Source organism: Toxotes jaculatrix, chromosome 18, assembly GCF_017976425.1.
Source record: "Toxotes jaculatrix isolate fToxJac2 chromosome 18, fToxJac2.pri, whole genome shotgun sequence".
NCBI classification, from domain to species: Eukaryota; Metazoa; Chordata; class Actinopteri; family Toxotidae; genus Toxotes; species Toxotes jaculatrix.
Genome location: NC_054411.1, coordinates 6,893,627 through 6,912,549, shown reverse-complemented (window position 1 = coordinate 6,912,549; position 18,923 = coordinate 6,893,627). Strand labels below are relative to the sequence as shown.

The following is an 18,923-nucleotide window of genomic DNA, read 5'->3' as shown; positions in this document are numbered from 1 at the left end:
ATATCATTTAGCAATCACATTGTGGTCCACAAAAATATTGTAAGGCACTGGAATTTTGATTCTAATTAAACATGTTATACTTTATCATCTGACTGAGAACAAATGCTGCCTCAGAAATATTCTCTTGATACCAATCAATATTATGACATTATTAAAAGGCACAGATGTACTTCAAAGTGTAATTGGTCCGTTAGACATAAATTTAACAAATCTGAAGAATGTACAGAAATGTAAGCTGTGCTTACCAAGTGAATGTTTGTTCGATTTCTTTTTAGAAAACTTGAATTGGAGTAAGTAGCAGACCACTAGATAGATCGTAGGCCAACAACAAATTACCATCATAACAACTAAGTTTTAATTATGTCTGTATCTGCCATTGATGCTTGTCACAATCATCATCTGTCCCCTGTAATTTTATTTAAAAAAAAGAAAAAAACCAAATACCTAATTTGGACCACGGCTTTCGGAAATATAAAACAAAAAGTCAGGTAAAAAGAAAGCACCTTACAGTCAGGCTTATCATAACAGCATATACCGTAATGCATAACCATCAATTTCCAAAGTGATTTGAGATTATCTAGATAAGCAAAATCAACAATTAACTTCAAAACAGACCTGTAGTGAAGTTTATATGGCCACTTCAGAAGCACAAATGCCAATCACCTTTGACATTCCTTCACTGTAGACAACAATTAAACTGACACTGAATCCTCGCTTAAGGTCAGCATGTGCTAGCCAGTATTGCACACATCTGCCATAAACGTCAATTTATACTTAACACGAAATCAAATGTACAAATACACATTTTGTGAGGATCTGACCCATGCATTTTTGATCATTTGTGTATCAAGTCACTATAGCTATAACTTTAGATAGAAAAAGATGCCATTAATTACGGTTAATGAACATTATCTATTTAAGGTACTAGGTGATTACTTTTTAAAATCAATTTAGGTTTCTGACTGAAATAAAATCTAATGATGAAATGTAGTACAAAAGAAATAACAATAGTACAGGTCTTTGGTAAAACTGCAAACAATGGGCTCAAGTCCATTAATGTTGTAAGCAAAAGCCATTGGCATAGTCCTGTTTATATGTCCTACTGAATGAAATAATAAAGCAAAAAATCTATCCAGAAACAGAATTTCTGCCACTCACAATGCTGGACTGTGTCTCACTTTCATCTGCATAAGCTTAGTTTCTGACCTGCCATTTTGAACCATGGGCAAGACATGACCCTGTTCACTACAGGCTGATCTTTCCAATACCTTAGCAATCATCTGAATTCTGTTCAAGGGTAAATTTTCCCTTTAGAATACGTATTTGGACAGCTACTAAAACACCACTTTGGTTCACTTTTTAGATTTTCACACTAGACATCATTAATTTAGTTGGCTTCACAGGCAAAACAAAATAGACCAGAGGACCCTGTGAAATTAGCTGCACCGTACACTGCTATCCAGTGTATGGGGGAAATAAATCCAACAGAGATACATTTACCTTCGATCAATTCAAAAAAAGGGACAATCTACAGCAGTAGAGGTCTGTGACATCATCCTAAGTGATTTACAAAAGTACTGAAACTTTGACTCAAATGGATTTACAAATGAACTTTTCAATCAAATAAAGTTTAGTCAAGTTAAATGCAGAAGACAGATTATTTCATAGTTTCTGAAATCTGACCTGTGGATGCACAACAACATTCAAACATCTAAATGTATAACAAGAAACTACATTAATACCTTTTCCAGTAGCAGCGAAGCTTGCAGAAGTTATTAAGCCTTTACTACACTAAAAATAAGTCAATACAAATATTCTGGCAGTGTGACACAGTGCGAACTTTTTTTTTCTTTTTTTTGTAGCTGGTTAATATATCGCATGACATGCAATACCAGAACTGTTTAGCCTGCCTTTTATGCTGAAATATAATCATGAAAATGCTAAAATACCATAACCTTTCTTGATATTTTTCCTCTGAGTTGCTTAATCGTCATTAATGTGAATGTAAACAATGCATTTTCCCATATTTTTAAGTAGCAAAAAGTGTACCTGGAGATACATGATTTTCTATTGAATTTAAAGCAAGAATAAAATTTTTTTTTTTTTTTTTTTTTTTTAACACAGTAGAAGGTCATTTCAATTACAGGAACCTAAGCATAAATCCTATGCAAAATCCAACTTACAAATTAACTACAGAATTCTTCATTCGCTGCTGAATTATTACAATAAAACTAATTAAAGTTACTGAATTGTTTAAAAAGCATTTTTATATGTTGCTATACAAATCCATGTGTTCTATGTTTGCATACTCCCAAACATGAAATTGAAAAACCTACTTTCAAAGACTGAAGCTGCACCAAAAGAGCACCACGACCAAGGAATGAGTGGGCATGTAGTTGGAAGGGGAGGGGAGGGGACGTTCATTTCTAAGTCAGGACACAGGCACTGACAATGTTTGTTTTCAATTATCTTTCGCGAAATACTTAATGGGATTGGCCAAACACACTGGCATATATTTATATATACACATATAGTGATACACATGTCAACGCTTCTGCAAAGTTAAACAAGACACATTTTGTAGAAACCTGCGCACAAGCTTCAACTACTTGTGTTTGCTCTGACAATTCTACACATATCCTTTTCAACTAAGGCAAGGCACTTTAGAGTTAGAGGCCGATATGTTCTAGACAAGGTCAAGAGGCTAGATTCCTACAAAAAAATCACCATTTCAGGCTTTTAGCAAATACAATACATGCTTCTCTAGTGGCTAGGCTATATAAATCTCTACAAAACAAAACTGATTGAATAACAGCCTTAACATGTAGCATGTGCCTTACTGATATTACAGCTGCTGGTTATGCCTAAAATGCATTTTAAATTTGCACTTATTTGATTGAAATTTTATAAATCTAACTATGAAAGTAGAAACTATTAAGTACTTTTCTATGAAATCTTAATATGTAGAACCATGCCATTATTGAACAATAGGAAACATGAAATATTCAAATTATGTTTCACAGTACACACAAATGCTTCAGACATTAGCTTATATAGAAAAAAAGAGTATAAATCTAAAAAAAAAAAAAAAAAAAAAAAACACAAAAGAATACCTACAAAGCAGCTTAAAGCAAAAACTCTATATACCCTTTAATAAAGTCCCAGGTCAACAAAGTGCTTTAATAAGAAATCAAACTTCTTCAGAAAGTTGGTCAAAGTAATGATGCTTGACTGGTTCTGTTAAATTTGGGGTTTAAGAAAATGTGGCTTTGTTTAAAGAGGAACACTGCAAAATTACAGCATTCGTGTGTTGTGTTGTTTCCTTGGTCAGTCCAATTTGCTGCTGCTGATTTACAGACAGGTCTTAATTCAGCACTAATAACTCATTGAATGTGAACCTTTTTTTTTACAAATCTGCATATTATTAAGTCTGTATTGTTGGATAACACTTTGGCCAATGATTATTATTTTTCCATTAATTATTCTCCACAGTGTTGAATGCAAAAATATAAGTGTGTTCACTCCTCATAGCATGGAGCTTCTACACAATGTAGTGCTTTCTGATACAATGGCTCGGATCAGCGCTGCATTTCACACTTGCCAGTTTTGGAAGTGTCCATATTTCTGAATTAAATATCAGTCACATTCCTCTTTAATTAAAGAAAAATCAGCTTTGAGTTTTGTCCATTCAATGTTTAACATCACCGGACTAGTTTGAACTCACCATTTCCTCACAGTTCTTACATTTACACAGTGATTTCTGTGCATTTGAGATCCCAACCTGAAATGGCACAAGTTTTGTGGTAAACTATCAGTAACTGCTTTGTCTGTAATTCAGTAAAATTTGATTCAGGGATCCATAAAAGGGAAATTGCCTTTTCTAAAGTGAAGTTAAGTGGCAAACTGGGCAGAACAAATTATCCTTTAATATAATTTTAAAGGGAGCTCCCTTTAAAAGGGAGCTCCCTTTAAAATTATACTGAAGGATAATTTGTTCTACAAATATTTTCCTCACTCAGAATGACCTTAAAACTCACAGATATCTTACAGACAGAAGAGTTTTTTATGTGTATTTTTAAACTCTGATTTATCCAATTTCAGTTAAGACAGACTATAAAAGTTACAATGAGATAAGTTTTCTTTCTTCACAAAAGAATCTGGCTTCATACACATTTCTACGGTATTTTCTGAAAAGTTGGGGTTTGAAATGCCTTCAAATTTGCTCTGGGCAGACTGTAAGTGCATTAAGTTAAGAAGATACTCCCTCAGGAGCTTTATACACACTAAAACCAAGGTCAGTGTTACGTATTACAATCCATAAACAGTAAGAGTTGTGGCCAGACAAACACACACTAATGTCTTTGTGTTTTAAGCTTTTACCCACGTTTATCGGCCCTGTGTGAATTTTTTTTTTTACCCAGAACTTTGTATTTACTGTAAGAGTCAGGTTGGCAATGCATATTTGCATTTTGTCAGAGGAAAGAAGGACTCCACCGTATTTAGCCCAACTGTATTTATAACAAAGTGTAAGCCAAATTTAGATATCTGGGCACAGGATTTGTGTCCATCAGAGCATCTGAATCATGATTAAAGATGGTCACCACAGGTGGTGTGTTCAAGTTCTAATTCGAGTGCATGGCTTTCCATAGAGAAAGCCACCGACGGAGGTTGATGGTGGTAATGTTCACATAAAATGAGCAAAGGCTATGATGATTGAGTTCCCTGTGCACGATCTGATTTGCAATACTATTTGTTTTGTCAGTCAAACATCATTTTGTTCTAAATTAATTCAATCACTGTATGAACAGTGTCTGAGAACAGACATTGCTATTTAGAAAACGTAATATCTATTAGTAGTTTTTCAAAGGGCTAATTCTTTAAATAGTACCTTGTGTAATTGTACATCACCACTTCAATATTTTTGTTCTACAGTAGGGACATTCTGTTTTACTAGGTGCACAGTTCTCACATAGTACATAATGTTGGCAAGGCTGCAGAACAATGCAACGATCATGCTTTTGGCAAACTATACATTTCTTTGACTGAAGCTGATATATTACCTGTTGGGGGAAGAAAAGAGCGAATATCAGCTGCAACTTAGGAAAATACAGTTCATGCAGACTTAGAAAATAGGCATGCTCGATGACGAAACACAGATCTGAATGGCAAAGCCAATGACAGCCTGATCGTTTTAAAACTATGTCGATGCTACAAATGAAATGCTGTGTGTGATCTAGTCTTTCTTACCCCGTCTACAAGGTCTAGGTCATTACGCAGCTGACTCTGGATGGAGTGAAGCTTTGACAAGGGGAGCTGGTCCAGCTCTCCGTAGCTGCGCAGAAGAGGTGTTCCAGGGGTGCGACAAAGCACGTCAAAGTCCCCTTGGAGCTCTTTCAGCTTGCGCTCTGTTTCCTCCCATTTCTGTTCTGCCAGCTGCCGCTCTGCCTCGGCCGTTTTTGCTTGTTCTTTTGCTTCATGAGCTTCTTTCTGGCAGGCTTCACAGGCCTGGAACAAAGTTAAGTCTTGAGATTAGCTAAAAAAAAAAACAACAACAACATTTTGTTGTATTAAGACACTTAGACATGCATTGCAAGAAGAGTGTGTTTATAACACTGACTTGTTTGACCTGATGCCAGGCCTCCTCCCATTGTTTGATCTTCCTCTTGGCCTCGTCCAGCTCTCTAAAAAGGCGGGCCAGATCAGCGCTGCTGGCTGTGGAGGTTAGGCTGCTGAAAACTGGAGATGGACTCGGTGAAAAGCTGCCACTTACAAAGTCCCAAATGTTGCTGGCTCCTCCATTTAAGCCTAGGTGAGTGATGTGTTGAAATCACAAGAGTTCAGTTTCGAGTTAAAGCCATATTTCTCAGTTTTAACTAAAGTATATGGAGCTAGAATTACATTTTAAATGTTGTTAAAGGAGTACCTCAATGCTTAAATGTACTAAAAATGTGAATATTACTGAACAGAGCAGTGGTGTAGTAGGTGTAGTCTAGGTATTTTCATTGACATACAAAACTCTGAGATTACAATCTAAAGTCACATGCTTTCCAACTCACTTGGAGCAAGACATCTGATGTTATCAGCTTACCCAAAGAGTTCTGGGAAGAGGAGGTGGGTGTTCCCAGGAGGCCATGCTCTTGCTTGGCTAGCATATTTGAAGGTTGATTTTGCTGCGATACTGCCCCAGACAGGAGGGACTGCGACAGGGATTGGGAAAGGGAGCTCAGCGGAGAGGTGGAGAGTGATGACGAGGAATTAAAAGAGGACGATCGCGCCAGGGAGCCAGGAATGTTAACAGGAGCAGATCCACCTAGTACCCTTTGACCTGTGGGAACAAACAAGTTGCAGTTGTTGCTTTTAAAACATTTTACAAGCACTTTATCATGAGACCCATTTGTAATTAAATGGTCAAACAACTGAAAGTGCTTTAACAAAGTAGGGGTCCTTACTTGCCAACCCAACACTGTTGTCTTGCTCTTCTAACTCCTTATCAAGAGATGCAACATTTATGTCACTAAAATTGAGGTCCAGTGCGGATCCTGAGGGAAAACAAAATACATCTGACTGACATTTGAAAGCAAAATATGGAGCGGTAGTAGGCAGCTAAACCTGTTTACAATTGGTTTTACATGCACTTACCTATGACAGACTCCACCGTGTTGCTGCCTGGATAGAAAGGAGTGGCTTTTGCATTCATTGTTGATAAGGTGGTGGGTGAAGAACTATCTGAGCCAATACTAGAGGCCAAGCTGGATGTTATACTGGAGGTAAAGCTCGATGCCAAAGGGTTCACCGCAGAGAATACAGTATTTTGTGTCTAAAAGGGGAGCAAAGAAGGTATTTGTCAGAAATACATTATTTATTATGTGTATATTATTATGTACATTACATTACAATACATTATTTATTATGTGTATATTGTGTTTATTATGTGTTATAATGTATTATAATCTCATTAAGCTATCGCCACAAAGAAACTCATTAAAGCACAAACCTGTTTTTCTTGGTCCATCAATTTTTGATCCACCTGCCCCTTGTTCTTAATCTAAAAATGATCAAGTAACAACGAAACGGCACATTTCAGTGACAGAGAAATCTAAATTTTACATCCAGACAGTTAAGATCAGTTAAAGGCGTTTTTACACTGTACTGCATTTTACACGGCCACAGACAAACCAAAACAAAGGAGCCTATTTAAACACAGACTCTTTACCCTTAACCATTATTCACTTTCCGAGACAGAGCTAACTGTGAGAGGCTCTGGAGCAGCATTAAACACTGCTGATTTTCCATAGCTCTTGTTATTGTGATGACTTATGTGGTAACAGTCTGCTGAATTACATCCAATCAGCATCAGAGGTGTGTAAACTGATTGTGTGACTTGACTCTGCATGCCTCTTGGAGCTCTAGGAATGATTCAAACATATTGCCTCTGATTACAGGGCGTCCTGTATGATTTAGAAAGACACACTTTACTGTGAGTGGGTGGCGTCTTTCTGTAATTACAACATCAGAGAGCAGAGAAATCAAACTAAGGCGAATTTTTTATGTGGAGTTACAAATACTCCTGGCTGTGTCCAGAGTGGAAATATTTTTTAAGAATTCCCATTGAGTGGATTATCTCACCACCACAATCAACACATCAGTTTTGATTATAATTATATGAAAAGATACTATATGTAGTTTTACAAATAGTGAATCTGCAATAATTTACTGATAAAGTGTTTTGTTAAGAACACACCCAACACATGAAATGACCTAAAAACAATGCAATTCATGGGAAAATGGCTCAGTGATAAAATTAAAATGACGTGGCAAATAATGAACGAGAAATAAATAAAACAATGACTTAAAAACAATGAAAATGATACTGGTGTTAGGCCCTGTGGTGTCAATGTGTTGTATTCTTCCTAAAGCTATAGAGAGCAGTCTGTGTACCTGATCCTCACGTTCAAAGCCCGGAGCTTTAGGATAGTTAGACGTCAGAGATGAGACACTGGATGTGGTGGACTCTGAACATAAACTACTATTAGTTAAGGATTTGGGCCTGCTGATGGATCCCACTGGGGATAACAAACTGTCGCTTCCTGAGCTTGCCGTTACAGTTGAGCTATTAGAACATGAAACCTGAGAAAGAGAAGTGCACATGATCTTAATGAAATGATGATCAAAACATAAAATAAATGAAACCATTATTCTGAATGGGCTACGAAGGGGATGATGAACTAAGATAGGCATAAAAATCTGGCTTAGGTTGAGAATGTAACCATAAATGATGACTAACTTTAACTGAATAATCCTCTTAAATATTGCTTTCAAAGACAAACTGTCTGTGTTCTCTAATCAATGCGGTAATGAAATGTAAAACAGTAAAAGAAAACTGGAATAATGACAAATCAATGTACAAAAAAAAAACAAAAAAAACATACCAACAGAATAATGAGAGCATGGTAAACAACATATAAACAAATAAAAGGCTGGTTTGCATCAGCTCTTTTATTATTAAGCTGTTTTCTGGTTTATATTTACTTAAACTAGAAAGAAAACTGTTTACTCTTTAACACCAGCACTTTAGTCAAACTGATTCTGATAAATTTCCTATTGAAGAACTGCAAGAACAAACATACACTTCCTACTTGTCCGTTGCTACTGGTTGCACTGGTGGTGGAGTTTCCTCCACTGTTCCACTCACTGACTGGACATTCTGAATACTGCTGAGAGCCCAGCTGGGACTGTGAACTCGACTGTATCGCTGTTAGCAATGAACTCATGGTCTCCTCTGTAGAGGGAATTCCTGGAAGGATTTTAAAAGATGATTATCAAACTGCATGTAGTCTGTAACAAAACAGATTGCTAACAGCTGACATCCCATAACATCAGTGTTTCTAATGGCATACAAACCCTTTTGATACCTGGTTCTATGAGCAGAGTATGAAACAGTATGAAGACAAGCTTTTACTTACTTTCTACATGTGCAAATGCACAAAACGGTCCTCTGGGACAGTATCCAGTTTGTCGCATATCATTGCATTTTGTAGATTTGTAGATCTTGAGAGAAAGAAAAATAAATCACAGTCAATTAGGACACAAGGTTAAGATGTCTGCCCTAAAAAAAAAAAACTAATTAGCCACAGGGTTACATCAGTGACTGTATAATGTTATTAACAGCCAAAACAAAAAAACCTGAAATATACACACAGCTCATTCAACCAAAACTCCAATTATATACTCTAAAATACTGAAACTTTAATTATAGCAAAGGCGAATGTAACTTATCCCCCTTTTAATTTTAGGGAAAAGAAAATTCACTCACCTCAGGGTGAAACTGCTGTTCAGTGCGAGAGTGACAATACTGGCAACTGTCTCCACTGTCACACTTTGAGGGCTCGCCCCATTCATCGCCATGTTTCACATTTGGGCAAGGAGTTGACCTGCAGTGTCATGCATGGGCCCAGAACTGTTAACACACTGAAATTACACAACTTAATTCCACTTGTTATTATAACTTAAACTGAGCCACATCTTACCTATATTTGAACTTTCGTGGATTCCGTCTTCGGTCTCTACTGTTGTGGTAGTGGGGGCAAGCGTAGCCCTGTCTGCATAGTCTTGGGGGCTTAGTACACTGATCTGTTTTATAATTGGCTAAAACAAAGTTGGTATCTGTAAAAAAAAAAAAAAGTATTAATATTATTTCTCCTTTCATCTTGCAGAAAGAAAAGTTTACTGCTTTACAGTGAACTATGGTTTGTTAGCTTCTCACCTTGCCACCGAGGGTCTTCTGTCAGAGTTTTCTCAATCATAGCTTGGCTGGCTAATACACCAGGCTGCAAATCAGGAATACCTTCCCCAGATCCCAACTGTCCATTTTGAAGGGCCTCTTGTGCTTGGATTTCTCTGTGCACAAAACAATTAATGTAGGGGAAGAAAAAAAAAAGCGTTGGTACGATGCCTACAAACTTTGGATGCTTGTTGTCTAAAACAACATATACTTCACAAATATAGTTCGAATGAGAATTAGTTCACTGGCTTCTATAAAATAACCAATCAGAACCTAATACCCTGGTGTTAGCTGGTACCAGCTAATTTTCCTCAAACAATTTTAGCAGCACAGAGCTGAATGAAACATGTTTACTTAGTAGCAGGTGTTTATAATTTTTCAGAAATGCATCAAGCCAAGCCCTAAAAGCAAGGTACAAACCAAACTCAGTCTGGCAGTCCATTAAACCCCTGCAATACAGGTATTCTGTTTACATTATGTCTAATTTGGCTGATTTGTTCATTCCATTGTGAGGCTTGTGGGTGAAAAGTTTGGCAGGGAAAAGAGAGGCCACTATTTGCTCTGTATGTCACCTGATATCATAGACTGGAGGTCGGAGATCATGTGGCCCATGAGCAAAAGCACAGTGGAGGCCATTCTTCACACAATGCCCTCGAGCGTCTGTCTCATGGATACAAGTGCCTGTCTTGTAATAGCGTAGATGGTACTTGCGCTCTGTGTCACCAGTGGTCCGGTGTAAATAAGGACAGCTGAGGAAGCAAGGAAACATTGAAATGTTTCAGAATATTTGATGAAATGATGTGCCATAACATGAACTGAAAACTGTAGACTGTAATAAGGGAGAAATCTGTTTTTAAATTTTATGATCCTTCCTCAAGTTTAAGATATTAATTTTCCATAAAATGTTGGTGCAGACAGCATTTTTCATATAACAAGATTATAAAAGCATGAAACAGACAAGCACTGCACTGACATTTGAGACATGGTCCAGACATTTTGTAATGAACCCGCAAGGCTTATAAACTGCATTAAAAGGCGGTAATTCTTAGCTGCACACATTTTTAATCAGGAATAGTATTCTATTGTGAACGCAGGGCTGACAGACTGCCAATGCCTCAAGAAATGTATGGCCAATAAGCCTTCTGAATAAAGCAAATTTTCCTTTCTTGAGCAGCAACAGTTGCTATAGCAACACATAAGGTCATACAAAAATAGCTTCCATTGGCAGTGGAGGAATTGCAAGGATTGCAGTCGTTCATTTTCCATTAGTTCAATAATTTTATTTCTTTTTTTTTTCTATGTGAGGCTCAATTAAATGCTGCAACATTTTTAAATCCCAACCACACAAAGTGGTCACTGTCAATATACTACATGCGGCAAATTAAAGGGGAATGCCACTGCCACCCCCTATGAGAATTCACATATATATCCTGTGCCACCGGACATTTAATCAATACTTATGAAAAAGCCTCAAGCCTTTCATGAAATGTTTTTTGCAAAGCACAAAACTATAGAGGCTACAAAAACAAAAGAATAATCTGGGTTTTTTTTTTAAACTATGGAGCAAGGGATGAAAGTGTTGCACCAAATCACATGTTGCCATTAGTTTAAAGTAAGAGTAGAACTTGTGAATATAACGCTGGAGGGCAGATCCAACCTGTCAAGTAGCATATCTCAAAGACAAATGGGTGCAGTCTTGCCAACTAAATAGTGTGTCCAATCAGAAATGTTGAAGTTTGTACACATTCTACAAAGAGAATGTAAAGTGCTGCCAAAATCTGCTGCAACATCACAGTTCAAACGAGGGAACTATGATAAATTCCGCTTACTAAGCCACTACTAGCCAAATCCTATTTTCCTGTGTAAATAATTAATTTTCAACATAACAGAATCATTCTTCATTGTGCACTCCTCAATTGTGCAAAGAATACACACAGTTTTACATCTTATCTTTAGAGCACTCAAATTATGATTATAAAAACACACAGTCCTTTGTTTGTGGTCACTTTTAGATAAACAGCTCTTGCAACAAATTGGCTTTGACAAACAGATCAGCAAATGCAACAATTAGCCCTACATGTATGGCATTAAACTGACTTTATCTACACTGGTGTTACTGTTGCCACAAAAAGCAGGTGAAATTAAGAAAAGGTTCTAGATCTATAATTTAGTATTACAAACATAATACAAACACATGCTTTCAGTGCCCTATAAACCTTATCTACGCAAAAGATGCGCTATGGTCGACAAAATGCATAACACAATGAAAAGTCACTGGAAAACTCACTATATTTAGCATAAAGTCCAACTTAAACAACAAAAGCAGAAATTTATCCACACAATTCCTCCCGATCAAGATAACAACCAGAGCCTGAAGCCACAACATAAACACTCATCTGCCACTGCTTAAGTATCCTGATGAACTGCATTTAGTATTTTAGTAGTACTCATTTGCAGTAGTCCTCATCCCAAACTTGTCAGCAGCAGCAGCATCATAACACACTGACATTTTCACGAAGCGGGAGGATGACAGTGACTGAAAACTGGTACTTACTCGTCTCCATCTGGACAAATGCCTGTGGTCTCGTCGTATTTCGTGCAGTACACGTCGGGGCTGTAGTTAAAAGTCCCGTCTCTCCTTCTTATGGGTCGTCTTCGCCGCTGGTTGAGAAAATGCCAATGAAAGCACGTAAAGGGTCTGTGCTGCGTACACTTGTGCTGGAGGAACAACGGGCACTGCTCTGTCCTGAACTCCTTCAAGTATCTGAAACAACGAAGAGAGGCAGAAAGTAGAGTCAGGAACCGGGTTTTAATATGATTATTAACTAAGCGATATGTCGAAATCAAAGAAAAACTTCAGTGTCGTGTTTTGCTTCCAGTGGTGTAAGGCTATTCTATATTTTGGGTCACCAGCGTTAGCGCGCTATTCATAGAGCAAACTACGCAAGTGCTTCGACGTAGCAGTCGTTGAAAGTCCCTGAGCGTACGTCTATAAATGTGCGTAGCAAGAGGGAACTCAAAATAAGGCCGAGCTATTTACAAGCGGACGCGTTAGCGAGTTCCTGGCTAATCATTTAGCAGACCAAGTTGACGGCCTAATATTCAACGGATAATTAAAAACAATTCCTCAACTCTGTAAAACAGTTGTACACGACTCCGATAACGGCTGGCCGGTCCATTAAGCGATTTAAGACGTCCGTGTTTCCTGCATTGGGGCTGCTGTCGTTAGCGTGCACTCGCTGTTTGCTATGTAACGTTAGGTAGTCACAAAGCCAGGAAAAGCACCATGTTTTAACGCACACACAAGAGTTGAGGAATGCAAGAAATGCAAACGCGCGTGGGTGCACGTGCAAGCAACGTCTTCGACCGCGAGCGATTTTGCTATTTCTTCGCAGCGGCTTTACTCACGTATAGTGGGTAGGTTTCTCGGTTTGAGGAGACGCATTGGCCGCCGTTTTCGAAACCGACGGCATTTTCAGTCAAAACAATGAATTGCGCATGCGCTGGGATCTGTTGCTCGCGTGCGAGCACGTCCGCCTGCACGCCAGCGCACTGCCAACACCAAACAGTGGAGCAGGGGGCGCTGCGGAGAGGAGGCGAGAGAGACGCTTCTCAGTTTGTTTACGTCTTCTGCTTTGTTACAGCCTAATGCTCCTAGGTCTGTCATTAGACCTACCTTGAGTTGATACATGTTTGAAATAAAATTAAAGAATGTTTATCCCACAACAGTGATCTAATTCTGTACTTTATTTCAAATATCCTCGAAGCTCCACTTACAGGGTTTTACAGACACTGTATACAGTCTGTGATCGGGGATCCTACGGTGCTATGGCCGAGATTTTAGAAACAGTGAGGTTATGAGTCAAATTCTACCGATCCATTTTTTTTTTACTACGCCACAAAGTAGAAAAAATATAGTTTCACCACTTAAGATTTACTTTAGAAGTTTAACAGCTGTGACACGTTGCATCGTAATTTAGATGCTGAGACATCAATGCCATCTGTATGGGAGAGTCTCTGACTTCGTTTTGCCTTCAGATTTGAACACTTCAGCTGTGTGTGAAATCCACAGCTCTAATGAAGGCGAAGGTGTGTGTGTGTGGTGGAGGAAGTGTGAAAGGCCTCACGTGTCTCCTCTATGTGAATCTCTCACAGGTGGTCATGTTGCCCTCAGTTGTGCTTCCAGCTCAAAATATTGTGGCACACTCTTTTTTGTTTGATTTCAAATAAAGACATGGGTTAACCTATTACCTACTTCTAATCTACAAATGCTCCATCAACAAGCTTCCAGATTTATGTCAAAATATTACACACTATGTTTAGTATACAGATGGAGGCTACATTTAACTGGTTTTAAGGCATTTTATGTTAGTTAGGAGATCACCTTTTTCTTATTCCAAAATTGACTTTTAAAATATATTTAAATAAATACCTATCTCCAATATTACTTTGCAGATTTAAGTTGTTTTCAAATCACCTTAATATACAGTAAATTGGCAACAAGCAATTTGATGACGTTTGCCTCATTATTACTGAGGCATGTCAAACTCAAATCCCTTTTCTTTTCTTCTGAATCTGGGAAGCTAATCTATTCTATTCAGCTCTTTTTTTTTCCCTGTAAGGGATTTTAATTTACAAATGCAATTATGTGTCTAATCCATTATTCAGCTGTTGGGGTCCACCGAGTGCACTGCCTTGTAATTATGCATAAGCCCTGGTCTATCCAGTTGTAATTACTTTTACATGCCCCACCCCTAATGCCCAGTATACTTTTCTTACATAAGAACATTTTAAAGGTGGTCACCTTTATGTAGTACTATATGGTATTTGATTTGTTTTCTGCATATTTTGAGCAGTTTAAGGGGTCTGCAGATTCTCATACATTTCATAAACTCACATTATTTTTTGTGGACTTAGACATCCTCAACTCTCTGAGCAAAAACTGATCATTATGACACATTTATTGGAGGATTTTTGTGCTAGATCACATGTTCTTGCACCAGTTAAACTGTTCACTCCTTGTGTATTTACACTTCTGTACCCCAGGTAAATCAGGAATCTATGCCCTTATACCCTGCAGTAGAACAATGTTTTCATTTAGTTTAGTCAGTTAAAAGCTCCAGGATTTGTCTCTAGACTATATTATCATCATGATTTGGCTACATGAACACGCTCATCTCCTTCTTTGGGAATAACCAGCCCAATGTTATACATGAGTGACCTAATAACATTGCATTATGTTCTTTAACCAGATTGATTTTTGCTCACAAACCCATTGTTTAATCCAGCATTGTCTAGAGGAAGTGTTGTGGATGTAAGCAGGGGGAAAAGTCACACCCTCTTTCCTTTCTATGACGTCAGTCACCACAAACCTTTAACCTTACTCAGTAGTCTCAGCTGTACACACAGTCCACTGTCAACCTCTTCTCACAGCATTTCAAATGTGTGTGTATGCGTGTAGATGTGTGTATGTGTGATATAAAGATAATCCTTTGTTTCTCCCTCGGGTTTGAACTTGGAGGGTCTTGACTCTGGTGTCTAGGTGTTGCTTGTTTAAATCAATGAATTTGACAGCTCTCATTGCATTGTTACTTGCCTTTCTTCCTGTCTTTGTGCACTCTGTGGCAGGAACAGGTTCTGTTAAGATTCGAGCCTTCACACATCTAAATCCACATGCAAAATACAAACATATAATCTGCACTGAAACCTGTCTGTGTCAAGGTTAACAGATAAAAAAACAGTGAAAAGTGAAACATTTTAAATGCTTTTTTCATGTTAAGGGTGTGGGACATATAATTGTGTAATGGAAACATCATGCAAAAGACTCTAGTAACGTGTACCACAACAAGTTTTGCATTTTTGCAGACCTCTAATAAACAATCAGTCAAACAATCCTCAGCGCTGCTTTCCCAGGCTGCTGGGACTGTTACAGCTGGAATAACAGTCTGTGGTTTGGACTCCTGTTTTTCCCAGTCACGCCATTATCTCTGGCTGCCTCATGCACAAACATAGCACAGGTCCACCACAAGCTGGCAATACATAGATTTTATATACTGATGAACATTCTTCATCCTAGGTGTGACAGTGTTTCCTGTATTCTTTTAGTTCATAGTAAACAATACAGCCATCACGTTAACATTACTCATGCACAAAACCTGTTGCACATGATATTGTATGTTTGGTTATTCAAAAATATAAATAACAGAGTGAATATTCTCTGTTATACTTCATTGAAGACAGATGACTAGAAGCACTATTGAATTTAAGAAAACAAAGGGTGTGATGTTACAGAAAAATAATTTACAGTGTTTGTCCTGACAGATAAACAAAGAGGCTGTAAAAGTTTATGACAGGTTTCACAGACTCTCTACTGTCAAGCCTCTGATGGAATACAATTCAACATTTTTACAGATCACCTGTGTGGCCTAATCTGCATTATATTAACCTCTGATGATTGTGTTACACGTTTGATTTCAGTTTGTGCATTAATTGAATTTTTAAAAACAGACAGAAAAACAAGCCACAAATGTGCAGATAAAGTATGTTTTACTTGGAAAATTGTTTGTCACAGGCCCATTACTCATGTCTAGGGTTTGCCATTGTTGTTTATCAGTGTAATATATGTTAAGACGGGTAAGAACAAAGATTGAAGCAGCTTCATGTTATCAACGTTGAATGATGTGTTTATCCAGCCTCATCCCCTGCTGGCAAAACAACACCTGCCTCTTTGCTCTACCATCACGCTGACAGGAACTGACAAGTGGGGTAATAATTCAGCCATCCTTGAAATGAACACTCACTGATTCCTGCATTACCACAATATGTATGAGCTCAGACAGTAGATGCTGGACATTAATCCTGTAAAAATTGTATCATGCATGTTCTTAACTCACCTCATAGTTCAACTGTGACCAAAACATTAAGTGCAACAAGTAAGAAATAAAGGGTGTGGCCACATCACCCTTTATTTATTTCATGTAATACTTAAACAGATGTGTACAAATGCTGTTTGCTATTTTTGAAATCCAAAAAGCAAATTTGTTGTTTTAAGAATTCACCAACAAGTTTCACTTTATATTCCTTAAAAATAAGGCATTTTCTTCATTTCTAAAAATGAAACACTTTTGTGAACACATTTGCATTGTCCAATGAATGTTTGGAATAAACAAGGCCAAGGGGGTAAAAAGGTAACGGGGAAGTACAAAGAAATTGGTACCGTATTATGTTAAAGGGGGGCAGTGAAAGCATGACACTGTCACTTGCAATATTTTGTTCCTTAACTGTGATATGCTGAATTTGTATTATATTACTTTAATATGCATTACTACTTTGATACATGACATTTATTTTTAGTGGGTATGTTTGTGTTTCTTGATAAATGCTGTCTTAGCTTAAATATTGACTTTTGTTTTCCACAATAATTATACTGTAGATAGTCAGACTATGGATTTTATGTAACGCAGTATTTCCTCTTTGTATGTTTCTTTGGCTGTGACGCAGCCTTTACATTAGAGGTAACACAATGTAAAATGTTCCACTATTGTCTGTCTTACACTCTTACACTCTTCTCTTCTGAGGCTCATCTATGCAGATGCTGACATTTTTTTTCTCTGCCATCCAGCTAACTTTTTGAAAGAATAGCACACTGAATCCACTTGGAGAAAACAGTCCAACATGCAGATAAACATGAACTAGCTTTAAGTATTGTATGTGTATTGTTATCTACTGAAAAAGATACACACATAAAGTCATTTTCATCCTTTGACTGCACATTCTTGGTGCTTTTGTTTTTTTGTTCAGAAAGTGAGCAGGTTAACAGAGACACTGGTACAACTATGAGGCAAAGCTAAACAACAGTTGAAAGAAAGCTGAGGTAATATTTCACACTAGGTGATATATCACTTTGATATGAATTTTTTTTTAGCATATTTTGTGGACTCAAACATATGTCCCCTTTCTTAGCAGTCACACCTCTGACACTTCGCTCCTAACAGGGAGGTGTAAATCAAGGCCGTAGTGGCAGAATCGGTTCACTACTGACCAGCTGGCCTTCTGTTTAATGAAGAGACGCAGCTTGTCCCTGAAGGTTTCCCCTAGAAAGCTGTAGATAATGGGGTTGAGGCAGCTGTTGGAGAAAGCTGCCAGGTTAACAATGTGGCCTGTGAGTGGGTAGTCATGCCACAGGGTGGTAGCAGTCCTCTGCGATGGGTCAGCTGTGCCCTGCAGCAGCTGGATGCTGATGAAGACGTTCTCTGGTAGCCAGCAGATGAAGAACACCAGAACCACCACCACAATCATGCGCAGGGCTTTCTGCCGCCGTGGCCACAATCCACGGTGTTTCTGGGACCTCATGAGGATGCGCCCAATCAGAGAGTAGCATAGACCAATGATGGAGAAGGGCACCAAAAAGCCAATGGTTACCTCGAGCCACTGAATCTCAAAGACATTGGCAAAGCAGAAGTGCACCTCACCCCTGTGCTGGGTCTGCACAATGGTGAAGGGGAGGAGGGTGGCCAGGATGGAGGCCATCCAGATGAGGCCACAGCTGAGCTTGGCGTGCTGCATAGTCCTCAGCGGGCTGCTGCTCATGGAGCTAGCTAAGGCAATGTACCGATCAAAGCTCATCCACGTGAGAAAGAAGATGCTGCTGTACATGTTGACCTGCAGGAAAAGGGACATGAAGGTGCAGAGGACGGCATAGTCATAATACTTCTCATTCAGATTGAAGACCTCGATGAGGGAATCTGCCACCAAGATGAGGTCAGCTACAGCCAGGTTAACAAAGTAAAGGTCAGGGATGGTCATCTTCTCTCTGTGGTTCAGGTTCACCACCAGGATTAAGATGTTACCAATAATTCCAATAGGAAAGAGGAGGATGGTGTACAGACAGGAAAGGAAGAGACCAACTATGTAAGATTGGTATTTGTCTGAGTTTTCAATCAAATCTGTGGTGTTGTATTGGTACGAAGTGTTCAGTTGTTCTGTCCTGTTAACATATATCCAGACTAAAGAGGTTGTCTGCACTTCCATACTGACCGTGGTTGAACTGTCTTGAATCATAGGCCACATGCAAGTCACCTGTAGCTGCTACATCATTAGACCATGTAAGTTCCCAGTTATGTCTCTTTAAAGGGTAAATCAT

The 18,923-nt window shown here is 38.3% G+C and overlaps 2 protein-coding genes across 6 annotated transcripts; both read right to left on the bottom strand.

Moving 5' to 3' along the window:
- Nucleotides 1-2,073: 2,073 nt before the first annotated feature.
- Nucleotides 2,074-13,254, bottom strand: unkl (unk like zinc finger). Of its 5 annotated transcripts, XR_005896311.1 has the most exons (17): nt 13,190-13,254; nt 12,336-12,545; nt 10,354-10,530; nt 9,764-9,897; nt 9,528-9,663; nt 9,314-9,431; nt 8,964-9,048; nt 8,628-8,794; nt 7,939-8,127; nt 6,995-7,045; nt 6,640-6,817; nt 6,450-6,560; nt 6,089-6,325; nt 5,618-5,805; nt 5,248-5,505; nt 4,385-5,060; nt 2,074-4,352 (listed from the first exon to the last, which is right to left on the bottom strand). XR_005896311.1 is itself a non-coding variant. In XM_041061844.1 (16 exons), exons 1-16 carry the CDS (start codon nt 13,252-13,254, stop codon nt 4,905-4,907), a joined length of 2,460 nt encoding a protein of 819 aa, XP_040917778.1. In that variant the 3' UTR covers nt 2,074-4,904. The 5 variants fall into 5 exon arrangements, 4 of the variants coding, with proteins under 4 accessions (XP_040917778.1, XP_040917780.1, XP_040917779.1 ...); XM_041061844.1 differs by having other exon boundaries at nt 2,074-5,060; XM_041061846.1 differs by having other exon boundaries at nt 2,074-5,060; nt 6,450-6,539.
- A 4,388-nt stretch (nt 13,255-17,642) lies between these two features.
- On the bottom strand, nt 17,643-18,850 carry gper1 (G protein-coupled estrogen receptor 1). The gene has a single exon (XM_041063116.1). The coding sequence runs from the start codon at nt 18,848-18,850 to the stop codon at nt 17,747-17,749; it is 1,104 nt and encodes a 367-aa protein (XP_040919050.1). The 3' UTR covers nt 17,643-17,746.
- Between the last annotated feature and the right edge of the window lie 73 nt (nt 18,851-18,923).

Bases quoted from the DNA above. Each gene is read 5' to 3' on its own strand.
- unkl (XM_041061844.1), bottom strand. From the start codon at position 13,254: ATGCCGTCGGTTTCGAAAACGGCGGCCAATGCGTCTCCTCAAACCGAG. The intron at 9,432-9,527 runs GTAAGATGTGGC...ATGACACTGCAG, and splicing joins CCACGAAAGTTCAAATATAG to GTCAACTCCTTGCCCAAATG. The intron at 8,128-8,627 runs GTATGTTTGTTC...TCTCTTTCTCAG, and splicing joins GCAACGGACAAGTAGGAAGT to GTTTCATGTTCTAATAGCTC.
- gper1 (XM_041063116.1), bottom strand. From the start codon at position 18,850: ATGTGGCCTATGATTCAAGACAGTTCAACCACGGTCAGTATGGAAGTG.